General features: G+C 41.4%; 1 protein-coding gene across 2 annotated transcripts in view; it reads right to left on the reverse strand.

The window, feature by feature from the left end:
• The window catches only part of FNIP2 (folliculin interacting protein 2), a 120,578-nt gene extending 98,069 nt beyond the window's left edge, over positions 1 to 22,509 (reverse strand). For both annotated transcript variants that reach the window (XM_090288754.1, XM_090288751.1), the window contains exon 1: positions 22,346 to 22,509. In XM_090288754.1, the coding sequence (XP_090144880.1) occupies positions 22,346 to 22,458 (113 nt within the window). In that variant the 5' untranslated portion in view covers positions 22,459 to 22,509. The remainder of the gene's footprint in view (positions 1 to 22,345) is intronic.
• Positions 22,510 to 23,316: the final 807 nt, after the last annotated feature.

Here is a 23,316-nt window from a genome sequence, read left to right on the forward strand (position 1 = left end):
AATGCACTTAACTTCCCAGTCGGGCCATGGAAGAAATGCTCTGAAATGTTTCATAAATTTCCCTGGACACCAATCACAATCGAAGGTCACACCCAGTAGAAGACAGCATCACAGGTGGTTAATTGCTTCCTTGGCTAACAACGGAGCAGCTTTCTATGACCTTAGCACAGTACTTTGCTCTCACTATCTCATCTAATAGGGACTCTAGTTCAATGAAATCTGAGATGGAAAGCGATTTGTCCAATACACAGCTAGTGAAAATGAGGTGGGATTCAAATCCAACACACACACATGCATACTCTTAATTACTATGCATCCTGCTTGCTTTCCTTAAAAAGAAAAAATTAATTTAAATTAAAATATAAAATGTAAACGAACTATAAATACTGATATACATTGACTCTATGTAGAAAGTGCCTAGAACAGTGCCTGTACACGGTCGGTGCTCACTAAATTTTATGAATATCCATTTGCTATTCAGGCGGACCAGATGTAAGAAGGCAGGAACAAGCTCAAGAAATGGAACTTGTTTTTAAAATTATACTGCTGTGAAAGTCCCGTTTGAGTTAGTCAAGCCTGGCTTTTCGCTACAGCAATCAGTTGCTGGTCTCATCCTTCTAGGACTCCAAACCTTTAGTGGCTTCAAACAAAGAAATGGCAGCAGCACAGCAGACCCCTTCCTCCTTCCCCTTAAGTAAGGCATTATTTTCACCTAAAATATCCCCATCAGTTGAGGAACTGCCAGGACTAAGCCAAATCACCACCACCCCTAGAGTAGGGAAAAAAAAAAAGATTCTCATCACTTTCAACTAGAAACTACACTTGCTGCTGCACAAGCTTTTCCTTTTACATTGTTTTTATTCTTGACTAAGGATAGAGCACAGAACGGGGAAAAGTCAAGTGGCTTTGGCCGCTACATGGGGCCACGGCACACCTGACTGCCAACAAAGCTGAATGCCGGGAAATCCTGTGAGTGTGTGTTTAGAGAGCTGGGGCAGCGAGAAGGTTAAATCCAGGTTGTGGTCCACATAAACCGGGTGTTCCTCGGGAGCCTAGCCTATTTTTGTGGAATCCACTCTAACCTCTTCTTAAAGGACACAGCAACTTTTCAAGAGGCCTGTCCATATGCACAAAATCTTTCACACTGATCATGTGTTATAATGCCAAAAGCTTCCATAAAGAAACCTAGGCTGAAACAAGGAGATGACCTTTCTCCTAAATTTACTCCCATCAAAAACCTCACACAAAAGCTAAGATGATCTTCACAAAAGGAAAGGGGATGCTGAGGTCCAAGACATTAAGGTCACAATGTGAGCTAACAGGTCCTCTGCTTATTCATTTATCCAAACATTTCCCAAGTACCTACAGATGCCAAGTGCTGTATCCCAAAGTGAAAAACACGGACATGGCATGGCCCTCCCTGTCCCTGAAGTGCAGGGGTAGAATCGAGCAGAGGCAATCACAACCCCGCAGGACAGGCTGCTAAGTGCAGTGAGGGGTGTGAGAAACAGCAGGGCTCTCCATCCAGTGGTGGGGGTGAGGGGGTGCCATCAGCAGAGGCTTCCAGCTACCAGAACACGTAGCATGTACCAAACACTGGTCTAACTTTGCAAGAACAAACCCATTTAAATCACATAACCACACCAGGACATGGTGACTATTATTCCCCACGTACCAAGAGGAACACCGCTGCCCAGCACAGAGCAGCTCAGCAGGTCATGCAGGTCACATAGCTATTAAGTGGTGGTATCAGGATTGGAAACCTGAAGTCTGGCTCCAGGGCCCAAACCCTCTCCTCACCACCCTAGGTAGGAGTCAGCGGGTTAAAGGCAGAAGGGAGGAGGCGAGTTCCAGGCAAAGAAATCTTTATAAAGGGAAGGCTCAGACTTGTTTGAGGAACTAAGAGGAGTTCACTTTGACTGGCGTGAGGAGTGGGGTGGGGGGAGAGCAAAGGGAAATGAGACAGGGGCAGCCACATGAAGGCGCTGGGTGGTGATTTTTATGAGTTACGTGTAGCGTTCTGAGTATGTACCGCAGTATCAGAAAAAGGCACAAATCTAAGGGATATCAAGTCTCAACAGCACACAAAAGAATGCAGATTTATGAACATTAAAGATTAAAAAATGCATTCTAGCTATAAATCTGCAACAGCTTTTAAACAAGGGCCAAACAAGGTAACTTACCGTACATATAGGACTGAAAACTGACTGAGGCCTGATGCACGAATCAGGAGGTCTGCGTTTTAGATCTGACCCTACCCCTGTGGGCCACTATCCCTGTGACCTTGGCCAGCGAGCCTGTTTCCCTGTCTACAAAATAAACATAACTGCTTTGGAAAATAAAACCTGTGTAAATGCCAGTTATTGTAGCTATGTCTATCTTATCAAATACACTTTCTCTGAAATACTGCTCTTTAACGCACAACAGCACACTTAACCAGTATGCACCTCTCTCTCGCCATAGTTTACAGAAAAGAAAACCGCTGGAAAATTGGTTTGTATCACACGTAACTCCTAACGTCAGCATCCTCCACCTCCAGCATGGCTCATTTCTGCTTTGAAACCATCACCACTATATTTCATAAGCTAAACAAATCTGTGTCTTTGCTAAGGAAAAGAAATCATTCAATCAAGAGGGCTTCTGGCTAATTGCTCCCATGGTGAGTGGGGAATATTCCTAACTTTCTCGATAACATCTTAAGTGTGAGACCCTCCAATCCCTGAAAGTCCTCCTCCTAGACTACTGGGAGATGGCAGCAGCCACCTGGAGTCACAGGTGCTTCTGTCTCAGGTGTTAAAATTGAAATCACAGACTTTGGGGACTAAAGTAAACCTTAGGGCCTTGAAAAGCCAGACTTGGGAAATAATCTCTCCTGCTCGCGTTTCCTCTCCCCACCTCACTAAGAAATTACCTCATCTCAGCAAATTAAAGTGGCAAATTAAAAGGAGAGGGGGCACCGTGAAGAGGAAATCCCAGAGCCCTGACTGTCACGGCTCAGTCAGTGGGGTGCCATCCTGCAAAGTGAAGGGTCCACAGTTTGATCGCTGGTCAGGGCACATGCCTGGCTAGTGGGATCGGACCCCAGTCAGGGTGTGTGTGAGGGGCAGCTGATGTATGTCTCTCTTGCACACTGATGTTTCTCTCCCTTTCTCCCTCCCTTCCCCTCTCTGTAAAAACAATAAATCTTAAAAAAAAAAAAAAAAAAAGAGGAAATCAGAGTCATCAGAAGGAAACCCCAGGAGATCAAAATCACAATACCTCTGAGTCTGGTTAATGTGTCACTGCTTTTTTAGGAAACAGGGAGCAAGAATATAACAGAATAAAGGTTGCAGGGGTGACTGCCAGAGCCTCTTCCCAAACTAAGCTGTGTTCTTTGGAAAATAAACACTACTGTCAATTCTCATCACCATTTAAGGACAGCCGCAATTTATGGGTGAAATATTTTTAAGTTCTAGCTGGTCCACTCAATTCAAAGCTGATATCCACAGAATTCAAATGGAAGGAAAAAACTTCTGATAGTCCCTTAAAGCTGTAATAGTATATAATTTATGTACTAGCAAACTTAGGTTGTTTTTTTAAAACTATGGCCATGGGAAACCAAAACAAGTGTTCCTTTATTCATCTGAATTTCATCTGCCATTAAAGTTTTTATTACATTAAGTGCATCAGTAGACAGATATCTATCTGGTCACTTGTTTTTATGAGGATAAAACAGCGTGAAGCCAGTAGAATATTTATCTTGGACAGAGAACTGGAATAGGACCAAAAAGCCAAAGTAGGAATAAATAACCATTTCTCTAGAAGGAGAAGTATAAACAGAGTGGTTTTTCAATGATGGGTGTGAAGGCTGAATTTAACATTTTCATAACTAATCGGAGTGACAGACTGGCCAGGGACATGGCCATATTTCTAAATAGCACTAAACATTTTTTACCAGGAAAATGCCCAATGAGAGGGAACATGCTAAGATCTTTCAGGGTTCTTTGAACAGATAAGTAAGTGGTAAGTGAGTTTCAGGTCTGGTCAGTTTAGGTAAAGATGATGCTCAAGCTATTCTTACAACAGATCAAAGCTCTAAAAAAAGCATATTCTTATAGAATAAGTCATGTATTTTTTTCCAAGGCTGTGAACCTTAGAAATCTAAACTGGCACCAGTATAAAAAAGTTAATTAAATGATCTATTTTTTAAAAAAGTCTCTGAGGTTTAAAAAATATATAACCCTGTAGCTGAAAATAAAGAACAAAAGGGGATAAATACAGTAAGAGGCATGAACAAGATAAACATACTTATTGGTTAAATTCTGAAATAGAAGCATTGGGAGATGTTCTTAAAGGTTCAGAGACAAATTATGCAAAATTGATAAAGGAACTTTATATGATGGCTAATAAATTTATTATTTCTCTAAGTAGTGGTACTAGCTGAAAACAAACAGGTTCAAATAAATACTTTAACATTTTCTGAGCTCCTATGAATGTACTCAGTGCTATGCCAGGCACTGCAGGGACACGCATATAATGTTCCTTGCACTTACGGTATAATCTGGTAGTGCTTGGATAAGTGGAAAAACAACTAGTAGAATGTTGTGCCATAAAAAAAAAAAAAAAGAATAAGAAGAATAAGAACAAGAACACTACGTTCAAGAGTTCAGCGGGCTTGGAGGGCAATCAGCAAAGACAATCAGAGGTGGCATCTGAACTGACTTTGGAAAAGCAAAAAGAATTTTGACAAAATTAATGTTGGGGAAAGAAATAGGAAAAAGTTTTAAGAGCAAAATAAGAATTTCTTGAGCCCTCTGGCAGGAAATATCTCCCCTGACAACAAATGTCTCATGAACATCACTACTTGGAATATCCAACTGTACCTCAAGTTCAGTCAAAACCAAACATATATATTATATTCCCTTTTTAAAAGACATTGTTCTTATAACTATGTTCTTTGTATGAATTATGCTACAATTGTCCCAAGTTACTCAAGCTCAAAATCTTGAAGTTATTTTATATATTACTCCTTTTTCAGTATAATTATTCTTTTCGTTAACAATTCCCTCTCACTCACTTTCATATGCCATCTAGATTTTCCTTTCAAATATGCCCCATGGACATTTCCTCCATGCATGCCAGTTAGGTCCCCAAGGAAACGACATTCAGAGAAAGCAATGGAAGATATATAAACCCTTAATTACTTGCTCAGCTTTGATGCCAAATCTCAGCTTCAAATCCTAGTAAGTTAGACTGGGCCCAGCTCTGAACAGGATCGGACCAGATGGAGGATTCCAGCTGTGAGGATTTTAGGCCACCCAGAGCCTAAACCAGCATAGGTCAGATGACTGCCTCCTCTGCCCCCAAAAGGCCACACAGGAACTAAGCTGATGGGGCAGGGAGGGTGAGGGAGGAAGGCCGGGAGGGAGAGGGGAAAAATATGGAGCCTGCTTGCCTCAGTGCTTGGGGAAGACTCAGTCAAGGTCCCACATCCCAAATATTTCTAGGATGGGAATAAAAGTGAAGTCCTCTCAACAGAGGGAAGATACCTAGATTAACAGTACTTTGAGATTTGTTTGGAAGGAGAGGAGAGACCCTATTAGTTTATCCTTGAGGATAACTGTGCCCCTTTTCCACAAAAAATACCTCTAGGGTACTGAAGGCCCAGTGCTTCACACATAAAGGTTTCTAACAAAAAGAGAGAGCACAGGTCTAACACATTATAGCAATACATTAACCCCAGGGATGGTACCTGCTATGGTCTGCTTACTGGATCACAACAATTCTGACAACCGGGTGCTAATTTTAACAAAATTCTGAAAAGAACCTTCCTCTTAAAACAGCTACTTAACATGCTAGCAGGGTCAAGGCAATCTCAAAACAACTCACGTTGCTACCGCTGCGTTAAACACAATATTGACTTTAACGGTCCAGGCTGGAAAACTCAATACTGGCTGGAGTAAAGAGCAAGGCACAGCAGTCGGCTGTAAGAGCAAAGTCCAGTGCAACCTAGATTTGAAGGGAAGATTGGAAGAAGGAAGACAAAACGATGAACAAACTAAAGCAGAGGTTTGCACCTACTGGAACGACACTACACTGCCTTTTTTGTTGCTGTTTTAACAGCTTTATTTGGAGCAAGCAGAGGCTGCCTCCTTCCTGCGGCACATTACCTAAACTAGCATCCCCACGCATTACCTAAACTAGCATCCCCACGCAATTAGGGGCGGTACTTAGCACTTCAGCAAGATAAGATTACTGGACAACTGGAAGTTTTCCCTTTTTCCAGCTTCGGAGACAAATGCATTTCTCTCTTTCCAGCCCTCCCACCTTTTCTGTTGTAAAAATCTGTCAGGACTAACTGAATGACTTGGTCTTCAAACACAAACTTCTCACCCTGACACAAGTCTGGAATTTTAGGGTACAGCCACAACTGGCTCTTCACAAACGTTGGAGAGATTAATCAATACCAATACAAGAAGCAGACCTATCAGGAGACTACTTAGAAAAAAAGAGCTCCTGAAATAGAAAGAGATTCTGGGGGTGGAAGGCGAGATGAACAGGCGGAGCACAGAGGATTTTGAGGAAGTAAAAAAACTTTGTATGATATTACAATGATGCGTATATGCTATTATACATTTATTTGAGTTCATGGAATATATAACACCAAGAATGAGGTCTAAACATGGGTTTTGGGTGATTATGGTGTGTCAATATAGGTTCATCCTTGGTAAATAATATACCATTCTGGTGAGTTATCTTGATAATGAATGGGGTAGGGGATGTATGAGACCTCTCAGTTTTACTGTAAATCTAAACCTTCTCTAAACAAATAAAGTCTTTATGTAGAGAGAGAGATAGCTATCTGATAGGGTTACCAAGTATGGATTTTGCCACAGGCTGGGAGGGAAACCATAAAGATGGAAGCAGGATGCTTCTGTTGTCTAAGTTTTTCCTTCCCCCCTCTGGAGATAAGAGAGGTCTGGGGTTGGGGGACAAAGGGAACACTAAGGAACACAGGTTCTGCTTACTGATACCATGTATAGTAAAACTTGGATCCCAGCACCAAACTTTAAGTCAAGATGCCTGGGCTGAGCAAGCTGCTCCATCAGTCCACTACGGGAAAGTGCAGCGGTACCCCGATGCCTTCAGAGACCAACCTCCACCTGTTGATAAAGGCAAACTACTTGCCACTTCCCTACAATCTGAGATGGGCTTAATACAGGAAAGTAGCTGAAGGAGCTGGAGGGAGAGGTAAATAATATTTAAGGCCCTGAGAATTAAAAGAGCCACCATTTATCAAACCCATAATACGTGCCAAAGCTGTGCAGTAGGTATGGTTAGCATATATTATCTCTAGTCTTCAGAACAACCTGGAAGAAAAGCAATTTTATATTCCTTTTACAGGTTGGGGGGGGGGAACCTCAGAGAGGATAATGGGCGCTACATTGTAAGTGCGGGAGCCAGGTGTGCTATCAGGAACACAAATCCATAACAAAGTCCCCACTCTCTTACCCTCAAAGTATAGGTTGAGGACACTCCAGCTATACTTTGGGGTCACCTAAATTTAAAAGTTAAAATTAATATGCTTGCAAGGCCCTGCACAATTTGATCCCAAGAATCTTGCCTCACAGGGGCACCTGCATTTCCAAGAACTGGTCCATTCAGTAACTCAGGAACACCTCCAAGGTAGAGTCTTCATGCTTCCCAACTCTCTGAATCCCACCCATCAGATCTCATCTCCGCAGTGAACCTTCCCTAACCAGCCAGACTAAAAAGACCTCATTCCTTCCTTTCATCTTAATCTGACTTCAGAGATCTGGTTCTGAACTATTGCTTTGTATTACCAATTACATTTTTAAACTTAACATCTATTGTTTGGTGCAATTAAATGGGGAGCTCCCTAGAAATAATATTTAGACTTCATAGATCCTTAAAAACTCCACAGAATCTTAACTTCTCAGGTACTTCAAACATATTAACCTGTTGAGAGGGACTATAGATACATATTAGGAAAGAACTCATTGACTTGGGTTTGAATTCCCAGCATCACTAGTTAACCACTCAATAATCTCCAGCAAGCCTCAATTTTTCATCTACATATAATTATAACCTTATAACCTATAAACTAGCTAATATCTGTCCTCAAAGGATAATTGTGAAACATAACTGAGATAAGTAAATAAAAGCAACTCAACATAGCACACAGCACAGGGTAGATAGTTTTATTTTCTACAGATATTAGAGGTATCTCCTTTAACATTCTTGAGAAGCAGGTATTTCCAGGCATCTTAACCAAGAGAAGCCATTTAGGACTACCGGTCAAGATAGAGGTGTAGGTAGACATGCTTCACCTCCTCATGAACCACAAGAAGAATTACAACTAATCTAAAAACAAAAAACACCCAGTACTGCCAGAAAACTGAACAGTACAGAATTTAAAGAAGCCACACTCATCCAGAAGAGTAGGAGGGGCAGAGCGGACATGACGTGGCGTGGAGGCAGCGGTGGCAGAGGAACAGGCGGTCCCACATTCACGTGTGGGAGATAAAAATGGGGAGGGTACCTTGTGAGCGAGCGATCTCAGACTCAGGCCAGAATGCCCAGCCCAGGGTTTCAGCTCCAGAAAGACAAAGCCTCATAACTTCTGGCTATAAAAACCAGTGCGGGTTGGGGAAGCGGAGGAAACTGCTGGTTTCTCAGGACAGTCCATTTAAAGGGCCAGCATAGGCTTAGAACGTATGCAAACCCACCTACTCTTGGATTCACCGCCAGGGAAACAGCAAAAAAGGGCTCCAGTTGCATTCAACAAGTGGGTGAAAGTGACTGGAAATTGGACGAGTGCCTGGAAAACCTCAGGAAGCCTGGCAGCAGCTTTGACTCCTCTCCAAGCCCTTCCACCACACTGAGCCACAAAGTGATGAAGTGGGTTGCCCCACCCTAGCAATATCTAAGGCTCCGCCACATACAACTTAACAGGGAGACAAAGCAGCTCTACCTAATACACAGGAACAAACACAAGGAGGCTGTCAAATAGAAGAGACAAAGAAATATGCCCAAATAAAAGAACAGAACAAAACCCCAGAAAAATAACTAAATGAAGTGGAGAGAGACAACCTATCAGATGTAGAGTTCAAAACATTGGTGATCAGGATGCTCAGAAACTCATTGAGTGCAGCAAAAACATAAGGGAAAACATGAAGTTTACACTAAGTGAAATAAAGAAAAATCCACGGGGAACCAATAGTGAAGAGAAGGAAGCCAGGATTCAAATCAATGATTTGGAATATAAGGAAGAAATAAACATTCAACCAGAACAGAAATAAGAAACAAGAATTCAAAAAAATGAGGAGGATATAAGAAGACTCTGGGACATCTCCAAAAGTGCCAGTATCTGAATTATGCGAGAAGGAGAAGAGAAAGAGCAAGAAATTGAAAACTTATTTGAAAAAAATAATGAAAGAAAACTTCCCTAATTTGATGAAGGAAATAGACATACAAGTCCAGGAAGCACAGAGTCCCAAACAAGTTGGACCCAAAGAGGAACACACCAAGATATATTGTAATTAAAATGCCAAAGGTTAAAAATAAAGAGAGAATCTTAAAAGCATCAAGAGAAAAGCAGAGTTACCTACAAAGGAGTTCCCGTAAGACTATCAGCAGATTTCTCAAAAGAAATGCAGGCAATAAGAGACTGGCAAGAAGTATTCAAAGTGATGAAAAGCAAGGACCTACAGCCAAGATTACTCTATCCAGCAAAGCTATCATTTAGAATGGATGGGCAGATAAAGTGCTTCCCAGACAAAGTAAAGCTAAAGGAAATCATCATCATCAAGCCATTATTACATGAAATGTTAAAGGGACTAATTTAAGAAAAAGAAGATCAAACTATAAATATTATAATGGCAACAAACTCACAACTATCAACAACTGAATCTAAAAAACAAAAACAGAAATGGAAACAAACTAAGCAAACAACCAGAACAGGAACAAAATCATAGGTATGGAGCTCATGTGGAGGGTTATCAGCTGGAAGAGTGCAGAGGGAGAAAGGGAGAAATGGTACCAGGAGTAAGAAGCATAACTGGTAGGTACAAAATAGAGGGATATTAAGAATAGTATAGGAAAGGGAGAAGCCTAAGAACTTATACACACAACCCATGGACGTAAACTAAGGGTGGCGATTGCTAAAGGAAAGGGGGGTACTGGGCAGAGGAGGGCAAAGGGGGAAAAATTGGGGCAACTGTTATAGCATATAATCAATAAAATATACTTAAAAAAAAGAGAATCCATTTATATACATATTCTATAATGTGTCCATTAACAAGGCTCACAATATGAAAAGACATCTTTAAAACCAAAAATGGCTATCTGCATTACAAAACAATTTTTCTCCTAACTGTAATTTTGCCCACACAATTTTATAATAAAAGAATTTTTGAAGGGTATTTACCCACAGTTCATTACTGCATCACATCAACTGTTGTATTGTTCTGTTTTCCTTTGTAGTGATTGGTCTTTTGTTTACATATTTTGCTAATTCGTTCATCTTGTACATGCTAATTGGTTTTAGTTTTTCTCATTTAACATAGCAAGCATTTGATTATATTAACATTATACTAAACACTGATGTGTTAATTATAATACATTGATAATTATATAATTAATGTCATAATTATAGTATATTACAATTTAATTATGTTATATTAAATATATTTGATTATATTAATACAATACTCGTAATCATTTAACAAGCATATAATAGCCAATGAAGTTAACACCACAATTTAGCCACTTTCCTGTTGTTAAAGACAACTATCATGATTCTTTTTAGATTTTTATTATTATAATGAAAATGTCGAAAGAACATCTCTATGGCAAATTTTTTTGCCTTTTTAAAACTCTCCATGCAGAATATTTTCTTCTTTGAAATCACTGGGGTCAAAAAAAGTACAAGCATTTTCATGTCTATGAAGAACAGCCACAATGAATTGTGAAAGAGCTTACCACAATCTGCACAGACAGGGACTAGACGAGTGACTGACAACTATCAAGAATGCACGGGGTCTGAGTTTCGCCATCAGCCCACCAGCGTTGTTTCTTTAGGTTACTTGAAATCACCTCCACTAAACAGCCACTTACGCTGTTGGCAGGAGTAAAAATAGGCACGTCTCTAATAAGCAACTGGGCAGAAACTCACTCCATCCTGGGCCCTATCCTAGAAATGTATTTGAGCTTATCCATAAGTATCTTCTGACCAGGAAGTTCACCATCTCTAACAAAAAAGCTGCAAACAATCCAAATATCCACCAAAAGGGGACTGGTTAAAATTAGTGTGTTTGGCTGCACAAGGAGGGTTTCATAAACCCATAGGAGGGGTTCATACAGAAAGACATGTAAGCCCCAACGCAGACCAATTAAATCAGGACCTCTGAGAGACTAGTGTGGGCATTTAAAATCTCTAGGCTACTTTAATGTCCAGCCAGGCTTGAGAACCACTAGGTTAAAGTATTATACATGCATTTATTCATTGGAATACTTGGCAACAGAGAAGGAAAACTCTGACTCCAAAAAAAAACCTCCGCTGCCTTGCGGCATACCTCTTCAGGGGAAAGGCTAAGGGAGTAAACCCCGACAGAAAATCCGGAGCCGGAGTCCCTAAGGCGGTTCGACGTTATAGTCAACACCGGCAACTCCTGCGGCGCACCTGAAGCCAAGCTGTATCGACTCCGTCTTTCCCTTGGACCCTTCAGCTGCGAAGAGAGGGGGGGTCTGCTGCATGGGCAACAGCAGACCCTCCATATCACCCTGCCCAGGCTCTGTAGCTTCAGCGTCATCGCAAGATGTCGATTCAACACGGGAGGAGACAGATACCATGTCACTCCCGAGTCGGACTGCACAGCCATTCTCGGCGGTGCAGATGGACTCTTAAGAAGCTACACCATCGTCTCTCGAGACGGACGGCTGCCGACGACGACTTGGCAACTATTACAAAAATGCTCAACAGTGTGTGCAGCAACCAACATTTTGTGTGAATGAAAGAGAATTTTTTTCTTATATTTCCATAGAATATTTCAGAAGGATATAAAAGAAACAGGTGCTATAATGGTAGCCTAGAGAGAGATAAGGAGTGTGAAATGAAAGACTTATAGTTCAATGTATATCATTTTAGATTGTTTGATTTCTCATTAATAATGTCAAACAAAATAAAATAATTTAATTTGTAAACAATTTTTCAGAAACACATGGCACTACACCGTGCACAGTGGTATCCCATAGCAGGGGCCAGGTTCAGAGGGTTACCTGGACCTCTGCACACCTGGAAACAACCAAGTGTCTACCAAAGATCCTTCTCCTCCTTTTGGGCAGAGACAGTAGTTCCTGCTACAAGCTTCTGCCCTAGCAACTAACTTATTCAATGTACCATTCTAAAGCAAATAGTCATTGCCTGATATGCTTAGGGAAGCTGTTTGCTCACAGTTCACCCCCTCACACAGTGTAGGCCATCATGAATGATACGTTAGTCTGGACTAGACTCTTCTTAAAGAACATGTCAGAGTTATAAGCCTATTTTTAAGTTACTTCTGCAAATGAAAAAGTTATACATAGAAAGCAAAGATAATTCTTTTCTTTTTTAAGATTTTATTTATTTATTTTTAGAGAGGGGAAAGGGAGGGAGGGAGGGAGGGAGGGAGGGAGGGAGGGAGGGCCAGAAACATCCACATACATGAGATACATTGATCAGCTGCCTCTCGCACGCTTCCAACTGGGGACCTGTCCTGCAACGCCGGCATGTGCCCTGACTGGGAATCCAACCAACAATCTTTTGGTTCCCAGGCCAGCACTCAATCCACTGAGCCACACCAGCCAGGGAGATGATTCTATCTTTTGTCTAAAGCACTAACTTCATGTAGAAGGCGAATAGTCTCTGCAGGGTTCAGAATACCAATGCTGTTTTTATAATGAAGTGTGCTATATTTTAAACTTGAAAGAACCAATTGGCTGATTTCCTTGTATAACGTACTTTGGTTTTACCAAGCCACACAAAAATTCAAATATATCTAAAAAGTATAACCAGAGTTTTATAATTATCACATGCAGCTAATAGTTTCAGAGAGTTGCAGATTATTTACTTTTTTCAGTAGAGGTGGGACAAAACTGGATCACTTTTATTGTTTTTGTTTTTGAGGAGGTGGCAGGTCCCTTTAGAGTATTTATCCTCTAAATTTGATACCAGAAAAACAATTCATCAATATTAATGGAAAGAAGGATTTTAATAGATTCCTTTAAAAAAATGTCACAAAGCATGCCAGAAACATCAAGAAAGGCAGTTCTCTACTAAAAAAAAAAAAAAAAAAAAAAAATCAAAATTTCAGGAGGTCAGATTCTGGAATACCAGAGAATCTTTAAGGATCGTCAGTCTGCAAAACTCCTATGTTCATTCATTTGGCAGATATTTTATTAAATACAACTTTCTGCCAGGCATTGCATTAAGCACTGCAGGGCTTAATGACACAAAGGCAGGGCTAGGATTTAGAACTCCCATATGGTGCTCTAACCACAACATGTCATTTCCTTGTTTCTTTCAATTACTTTCAAATGCATGCTTTAAAAATATTGTCACTATTTCTCAATCATATTTTATAAAAGATCTTGAGTAAATGAGGATGGTTAATTAAGAACTAAAGGATAGCAAAAAGACTCAATTTTTCCCCATCACCTCTAAGGTTTCAATTGTAAGATAGAAAAAAAGAAAATATCCAACTGTCTCGGTACACCAGGGAGAGAGAATTGGCAATCTGAAGTATTTATAAGGTGTTAAAGGCAGAACTGATCAGACTGTTGATTCTGTTGCTTCTTCCTAACATATCCTAAATCAACACCTGTTTCATCTCTTCTGGAATGTGCCGGTTAACATCTAACTTGTCCTCAGGTTGTGAAGAAAAAGTTACCATAACAACTAAATGAAAGTTTAGTTAGTAGATTTTATCCAATGAAATGCAAAAGTTCACGCCATTCCATTTAATTGATATATGTGTACTTGCAAGTAAATTCTAGTTTTCTGTTCGTGAAACTGTCAAAGTAAATGTCTGTGTTCTGTGGAAATATATCATGAATAAAATATTAAACACAGGCACACACATATTTTGGTCAGAGTTGGCCACAAATAAATAAAATTAAACAATAACTGTTTGACCATTAAATCTTGGTAATGATGCATTTAGGATTACAGGGTCTCAAGTATACCCAAATCAAGGAAAAGCAGACACTTCTAAAGTTAGTATATTTTTTAGGTTGCATTAAATTGCTAGGTAAATTCATGTACATGTTTAATTTCTACTAATATCTATATATACAATGTAACGTAGGGTATGTTCAAATAAGTAGACTATGAATTTCCTAGAAAAATATCTCTGTTGTAAACACACAGAGTTAAGGCTGTTGACAATATGTGCTTAACTAAATTGTTAACTTCCAACATGTAACCATCTTTACTGGGAACTAGACTGAGGGCCCCACCAGGTCGGTAGGTTCTCAATCCATCTCCCTCAGCTTTTGGGGAATGAATTTCTACCCCAATGACTACTGTCACTTAAGACACCCTCCATGATTTGGTAATCATTTTCAATTAGACATCAATGGATAATCAAACACCAATGATCACTTATTGAGAGATGTAGCATACCAAATACAGAAATGTGTTTATGTCTGATTAAAAAGTCTTAGGTGTGGTAATAAAATCATCTTCGTAAAGCAGTACACGCTATCTCTTTGTAACACTATGCTGGCCACATATTCTAGAGCACAATCTACAAATTAAGCAAGATTCAGGGGCAAAAAACTAAATAAAATATTCTAAATAGATATAGAAATGAAAGGCATACAGTTAAAGAGAGTAGACTGTGATAGTCAGGGATCCAGACTCATGCTAATAGTAAGATCTTATGTCAGAGAAAGAGCACTGTGCTCTACAACACTTATCCACAGCATTTTAGTATTAATGGGTGTATTTATTACACTTAATATGTTGTATTATTTCGGCACAAACAGAAAGTGCAATAAAAAAAAATATGTAGCATGATGTGTGAGAAGGCACATTGTCCTTTTCAGAAGTCCATTATAAAGGCAGCTGGACAGATTCTGGCCGAACACAAGTGGGATGCCAGCCCATCTCCTTCCATCCCCATCCCACCCTCCCATTCAAGCACTGGTTACAAAAGTGCCTGTGTGGCCCTGAGAAGTGAGTCATGGATGTTCCATTTACAGGCCGGGTGGAGTTGAGGGAAATCACTATTTCATGCCCAGTTAACTGGAAAAGTCCATCCTGTTTTTCCTCTTTTACATCATAATCAGTTTTCACAAACCTGAGATAAAGACCACTTGCTAAGTAGAAACTCCCCAAATATTTTAGCCCTCGTAAACGCAAAGGGAAAGGCGGACTTGTACAGCCAAGGACATGATGTCATAGAGCAAGCTTAACAATTCACACTAGGCAAGGGACTTGTACAATCAGGATAAAACATTTGTTCCTTTTTCGCCCACACCAAGAAAAACAGTGGCTGGAGAAATAAGCACAGGACCAGTTCCCAAACCAGATTCCCCCACCAGGGTTCTCGCTGGCAGCCAAAGCACTTCATGAGTGCAAAGACAATCTTTTACGACTTCCTTTTCCAGGGAAACAACAGTGAAGTGGTTTCCTTAACCTGACCTCAGAAGCAAATCATGAGAAACAGAATCTAAAGCCACAATGAATATCAATACTCTCTTCAGATGTACACGTGCATTAGAAGGCCACCTGATCAGATCATCTCTCAAGACCACCTACTAAGTCAAATAACAATGTGTAACACGATCAATTCAGAACTCAAAATTATAATGCATGCTTTAGCATTAAATGCATCAAAGCCAAGCCAAGCCCCTTAACTTACCCGAATATCCCTCAAATCTAAACAGTTGTGTCACTTCTTTATAAACATATTTCAAATAAATATTAATTGGATCTCTCTTGATGACTAACTTGAGACCTGTGTGGGTGAAGACTACACTGGGCTCCAGGCGTGGAGGAAGCAGTGACCCTGCCTGACTAGAAAAAATTTTGCACATGTATATTGCCTACAATTACCAGCATTACCAATTAAATTGGCCTCCTAAGGTTCACAATGAACTTAGATTTTAAGTAGATTAAAATTCACAGCATATTACTTTTAATAACAGGAACTACCAGGCTATTTTAACAAAGAGAAAAAATTCTATGACTTTTTATTCAAATCAGGTTTCTCACACCTTATTATCACTCCCTTCTTCATAGTGTAAAATACCCCGAAGACCTATTTCACATTTAAAATAATTTAAATCACAAAAGTAACATAAATTTATTAGAGAAAAATCCAAAATACCGAGGAAAAAAATAAAACACAAAAGAGTAAAACAAAATTTTCACCCTAGCCTTGACAACCACTGTTAATATGCTGGTGTAAAGTTAACCCTCGTCCACAAATGAGTAATCAAATTACACTACTATTTTTAAATATTATTCATATAAGTTTATATCTTGATTTTACTTTTTCTATTGAGAACACATTTCCATGTGTGCATAAATACACAAAATATACACGTGTATATGTGCATCTATGTGTACGTATATAAATATATATAAAGAATAATTTGGCTGCTGCAGAGTATCATTCATTGTGTGGCTATATCATTATGTTTAAAAAAATTTCCTCATTTGGTTAAATAAAATTTTACTTTTGATTAAAAAAACTTTCAAATAATTCTGAAAAACTAATATACCAGTCTTAAAAATATTTCTGAAAACCCAGTCACCTCCAACTAGGTCTGAGTTACTGACTGCTAAGTGTCTTTAACGCTCCTCTGAAAACTTAGGGTCTCTGTTTTATCACTGACAACATCAAGGTAAAAAAGAAAAGTAAATAAAGACATGTCACCTAAGTTCTATCTCAAGCCTCCCATCTATAGGAAGAAGACAGATTCATATATAAAATGAATATATAATCTGTTGCTCTTTAGATTGAATCATTCTGAAAAATGATTCAATTTTAGTAAAGCCTCAATGTGGACAATACTGAACTCCATGACTTAAAAAAAAAGGCTCTTGATAATACTTAAAGCATTTTGTATTGCATTTTATTCTTTTCAAAAGATTTCCACACTCATTATATTATCTCCCCAACACAACCCTGACATACCACTGCTGCTGTCACTTTACAAATGAGGACCAGAGAAATGAAGAGACTTGTTGGGTCTCACATGGTGCATGAAGTAGAATTACATTAATGGTCTTAATTTGTCTCCCAGGTGCTTTTAAACAGAACACACCACATTAGACAGAACAGTTAGTCCCTTCTCTCCTTCAGCCAAATATCTCTAATAGCCTCCCCCCAACCTCCACAGTGTATGGCATGTTTCAGGATAAGGAGATACAATGTAATGAGTGTCCCGAAAAACCCAAAAGGGCAGCCAAGGAAACACCCAGGAAGATATTCAGAAAAAAGTAAGAAGAAATCAAAACTATTTATGTGTCACATGTTTGGGGATCGGCATTAAAAATAGGAGTATAGTGGAACTAAACTGGCAATGGAAGGGGAGAAGAAGAAGCCCTTCTTCGTAATATCCCTCTGTGGGAGGAAAAGTAAGTCATGGTCCTGCCCTCAGTCATACCAAGGATGAGTGCAGTGAGTTCATAATGCTGTTCTTAATGTAAAGATTTATCAGTGTTTGAATTATCTTCTTGTTATAGTTTCCAATGTGTTATCTGCTGTTTATTCATCTTGGTGTAAAAGGTGTTGTCCTTTACACTGCAAACTCCAATATGTGGGACCAAGGATGTCTTACCTTGAATTGTACAGGTGGAGCACAAAAACCACAAGTATGTGAGCATCGGATGCTATTCAATAATGATGATAAGTGGCTTAAATTATATTTATACTAACCCGGTAACAGATTACTTAAAAGTTCTTCTAACAGACGTGGATTAGCACTAACTAGGCCATTCAGGACTTGAGGGGAGGAGTGGAGCCTACTCTTCTATCATTTACACAGCTAGCAACCAAGCAGCTGAAATGCTTTGTATTTACCCCTCATATCCGCGTGATATATATGCTTACTCACTTCATCTAACATGTCCAGAATAAAATATCTGATAACCCATAAACTTTTTCACCCCACTGTTGCATATACATTTTAGGTGGAAATTAGTCCACTAATTCACCAGAGACATTAAAAAATTTTTTTTTCAAGATAAAACTTGAAACTTGAACCAGATACACATGTCACTGAGCATATCTTGGCTTTTAAAAATTCCTAAATGAACATGCTGACCTTAAATCCAAAGTAACCAAAAACCCAATTCTACTTCTGACTTGAGCCACTAGACAAATAATCTTTTTGTTCTAATTTATCCTTCTGGGACAAAGGGTTATTCAAATACATATATATATATATATACACACATATATATATATATATATATACACATATATATATATATTTCATGTGTCAATTAAAAATGAAAGCATTCTGAATACATACCAGCAAACAGAGAATTTTCTCAAATTTCAAGACCACAATGCAATTTTCTAACCTTACATAGAGCTTACACTTCACAAGTACCATAATCATATAGTGTTCCTAACTACTCCCAAACATGTGAATTCAATCTCTTTTGATTTCTTTTATTTTCCTAGCAATCTCCTTCTGCAAAGCTATGAAGAAGACTTTTTTGTCAAGATCCTAAAAAATACACTTAAGGAAGGAATCTTGACTTTGATGATTCTGTTTTTAAATGGAATGCCAGAAAACATGAAGATCTGAAAATGACCTCTGATATAAGCTGCTTATATTAGACAACCAATTTCCTCTCTAATCAGCATAGCCTGTGAGGACTGGAGGAATTAAAGAACAGCAAGAAACCCAGGGAAGTGACTAGGAAGTGCCTGAGAATAAACAGAGTAACATCCAGGGCAACACTTGACGAAGGGGCAAAACTTCAGAGATGTGCAGAAAAGTTTAAAAAAAACTAGTCCAAGTCCATCACAGAGAGAAAAATACATAAAAGGCTTCCCCAAACTCTAAAACAAATATATATATATATATTTGAATCTTATTTTTACTTGTTTTTTATTTTATATATATATCCTGGCTGGTTTGGCTCAGTGGATTGAGCGTCGGCCTGCGAGCTAAGTGTCGCTGGTTCCATCTTCCAGTCAGGGCACATCAGAGAAGGAAAACTCTGATTCCAAAAAACCTCCGCTGCCTTGCGGCATACCTCTTCAGGGGAAAGGCTAAGGGAGTAAACCCCGACAGAAAATCCGGAGCCGGAGTCCCTAAGGCGGTTTGACGTTGTAGTCAACACCGGCAACTCCTGCGGCGCACCTGAAGCCAAGCTGTATTGACTCCGTCTTTCCCTTGGACCCTTCAGCTGCGAAGAGAGGGGGGGTCTGCTGCATGGGCAACAGCAGACCCTCCATATCACCCTGCCCAGGCTCTGTAGCTTCAGCTTCACTGGAGAGGACACTCCAGCGTCATCGAAGGATGTCGATTCAACATGGGAGGAGACAGATACCGTGTCACTCCCGAGTCGGACTGCACAGCCATTCTCAGCGGTGCAGATAAGACTCTTAAGAAGCTACACCATTGTCTCTCGAGACGGACGGCTGCCGACGACGATATATATATATATGCCAATGTATGCCACAAAACTGCCCAGAACACCTACCTGAATCTTCAGGGGAACTTTCATTCTCAAGATCCACAAGTTACATCTTGCATTTATATATTTTTAAGGTTTTATTTATTTATTTATTTTTAGATAGAGGGGAAGGGAGGGAGGAAGAAAGGAGAGAAACACCAATGTCCTAGAGATACATCAATTGGTTGTCTCTCACATGCCCCCAACTGGGGACCTGGCCTGCAACCCAGGCAAATGCCCTGACTTGGAATCAAACTGGTGATTTTTGGGTTCGCAGGCCTGCACTCAACCCACTGAGTCACACCAGCCAGGGCAACATTCTGTATTTAAATGCACTGAAGAATACAAATTCAAATGCATATTAGGAATACTAGATTTTTTAGCCTAAGGATTTTATCTTTATCCCTTGAAATCTATTCAACTATAAAGTGGGCTTCCAAAGTTAGGTAATACTCTGTATGAGGCGTTCCCTTCTCCAAAAAGCACGTGCTAGCTCCTACTTGGTTAAACCTGGATAAGATGAAGCACAAGGTCATTATTTTGTAGGGCAAAAAGGGGAAATTTTCCAGAAGGCTTTTTCCCGGAGCACTGCACAGCATCTAAGAGTTAAGTCAGGTCAAGAGAGCAGGAGGAAAGACTTGCTTGGGCACTCTGAGCAATCTGACCTCATCTTCCTGGGTTTTGACTGATATCTGCTGCTTCACGTGACCCCTAGCAGGAACAACGCTGAAGGACTGTCATCAGGTGAGGCATTCGACTGAGATCGCCAACTCTCCCAAAGATATTTAACCTCAAAAACTTATAGAAAATCCTAACACGGTCCATTAAAAAAAAAAAGGCCCTTGACACAATTTTGTGTTCTTCATCAGACACCAATGGAAAGTCAGAACCCTGCACTGATAATGTTCCCACTAAGTGGGAATCAATTTCTGTAATATGGCCAAGCCCTAAATTTAGCCGTCATTTTTTTTGTTCAAAATACACTCAGACTTGTGGATGGAGGAAATGATGGTGGGCAACTGGGCAGAGAGCACAGGAAACAATGTCAATGTCACTCAACTATCTCCACTAGCATTGAAATGGCTGCAGATGCCTTGGACAAATGGCTGCCAAAGTAAAGACACCTGTAACACACGTGCCCTTTTCTCCGCAGGCTTTGTTCCCTTGATGGAGTCTGGGTTACTGAAAGGGAAGAGAAGAAATTACACACCCTGGGTCTGAAGTAATTCTACCATTCTGAGAAGGAACACAGCATCACTAGTACTCAAAGCAGTGGAAGGAATAGAATTCCCTCCTCAAATTATAAGGATTCAGTTAGCCTAAAGGAAATATGAGAATTTAACTAAGGCAGTTTCAAATCTGCACCATGTACCTTCCAAGCATGACCACATACCCACACCCACACCCACCCCACAAATACAAAACATTGGTGTTTTATGTTCATATAAATGCAGCAAGGGCCAGTGTGTGTTTTAAATGAATGGAATTCAAGAAAAGCCAAATCTAGAATATAAAACAACACACATTTACTCAAACACCTGAAACTTTTAAAAGGTTATTTGGGAACTAGACTTGTTTAATAACTGCTTCTGCAAGACATTCTGGACAAAAAGCAAGTAGCAGCGTGTCACAGATGGAAGTAGATGCTCAATTAAAAATCTGCTGAAAAAGAAAAAAACCCTTGAAGGTAAATAAATAAACTCCCCAACCTAAGTATGCATTTTAAAGCATCTTTTACAAGTTAGCCCTCGAAAGCAGAAGAGCAAACACATTTTAAAGACTGGATTCTGCGGTCACACTGCTTGGATCAAAATGCAGGCTCTGCCACGTACCGCTGTGGATCTTGGGGAAATTGTTTTAAGTTCTCTGTGCCTGGAAGTTTCCTCGTTTGTAAAATGAGAATTATAATAGCACCAACCTCACAGGGCGGTCAGAGAAATAAAAAAAATCACAAGAAATCGACATAAAGCATTTCAGATCGTCAAGGCTCCATAAAGGCTAACTATTATTACGTGAAGGTGTGTGTTCAGAGGTCGAATCTCTCAACGAAATGAGACAGCTTTGCTAAACCGAAATCTCGGCCCTCTCCTAAAAGCGTTTTACTCCCCCTTTCCCCACATCACGCGGCATCAACCTTCCAAACGATGTTGAAATGACATACTTTTATTCATCCGTTTGCGAGCTTGTCATACACAGCAAGAAAGAAAGAAGGTGCCTTTCCCGTGACTGTTGCTCCTTCTCAACTTCAAAACACTGTCACGCACACAATAGGCTGGAGCTGCCCTCAAAATGACAGCTCACGGCTTCGTAGCGCCCGCAGAGGCTCCCAGACGGCTCTGCCGGGAAGAGGTTCACCCCAATTCCCGGCCAATCCCCCACCTCCACGGCCAAGCCAGAGCATGCCCGGGAACCCCGAGGAACAACTCTGAAAGGAGGCAGGGACCCCCAAGGAGTAGGGAAGGGGGGAGAGAGAGGGAAGGAGGGACCCTTCCGGTCACGGAGCCTTCGCGACCACATTCGGATGACAAGCCCCGAGACTCGGTGCCGCCGATGGGCTGCGACGTCCCGGGCGGCCCACTCCCCTTCTCCTCGCCATCCCCGGCGGGCACCGCCGCCAACTCCGGTCCCGCGCCAGCCTCGCCCTCGGCGCCCCCTCACCTAAAGGCGGGTCCTTCCTTGGGAGCTCTGCCCTGGGCAGACGCCGACGCGGAGCTGCCGCCGCTGCCGCTGCCCTTTTTGTTGAAAAGCTTCTGGAGCAGGGTCGGGGCCATGATGCTGCAGCCGCCGCCGCTGCGGCTCCGGCGGGCCGCCGGCTGGCACTCCGGGGGCCGGAGGCTCAGCGCGCAGCCGGGGGCGGCGGCCGCGGCGGCGGGGCCATCGCGGCGGTGGCGGCGGCGCGGCCGCCCAGCCTTGCGGGAGCGCGGGGCCGCTGCGGCTGAGTAACTCTGCTCAGTGCTGGGGCCGCCGGCTGCGGGTCCGAGGAAAGAGCTGGCCCGCCGCCGCCTCGCACGCTGACAGTTATCTGCTGCGGGAGGAGCCCGCAGCTCCTCCGCGGCGACGGCGGCGCGGGAGGAGCGCGGCCACCCCGGCGGCGGCCATTGGCCTGGTGGTTGCCCGCCCCGGGCTCACGTAACCCGGGCGGGAGGCGCGGCCCGGATCGGGCGGACCCGTGCTCCCGGCACGCGGGGGGCGGGGGCGGAGGCGCACGCGGCGCTTAAAGGAGCCCGAGGGACGGGGGCGGCCGCCGCGCAGCCGGGGTGGGCTGTTCTGGGGGCGCAGCTCCAGTGCCTGCCGGGGTTCCCGAGGCGGTTTCGTTGTTTCGGAACAGCCAGAGAGCCGCCGGGACGATCTTTGTTCTTTTGAGACAAAGCCCCTGAACTTGAGTCCTCGCTTTGTGCAGGTGCAAGGACTCGTTTATAGGAAGCGTGTGTTGGGGAGAAAGGGTTTAATACATGACGTTGCTGTTCACTAGACTGATTTGAATCTCCTAACAACCAAGGTGGTTGCCTGTTTCTACAATATCCAGATTAGATTTTCCGGTTTTTTGTTTTTTTCTTAACTTTTTAATTTAAATCATTTGCTCTGTTTGGCGTCTTGGGCCACCATACCATAGTTATATAAAAAAGTTG

The sequence above is a fragment of the Furipterus horrens genome, unplaced genomic scaffold (genome assembly GCF_987537825.1).
Source record: "Furipterus horrens unplaced genomic scaffold, mFurHor1.1.pri manual_scaffold_10, whole genome shotgun sequence".
NCBI lineage: Eukaryota > Metazoa > Chordata > Mammalia > Chiroptera > Furipteridae > Furipterus > Furipterus horrens.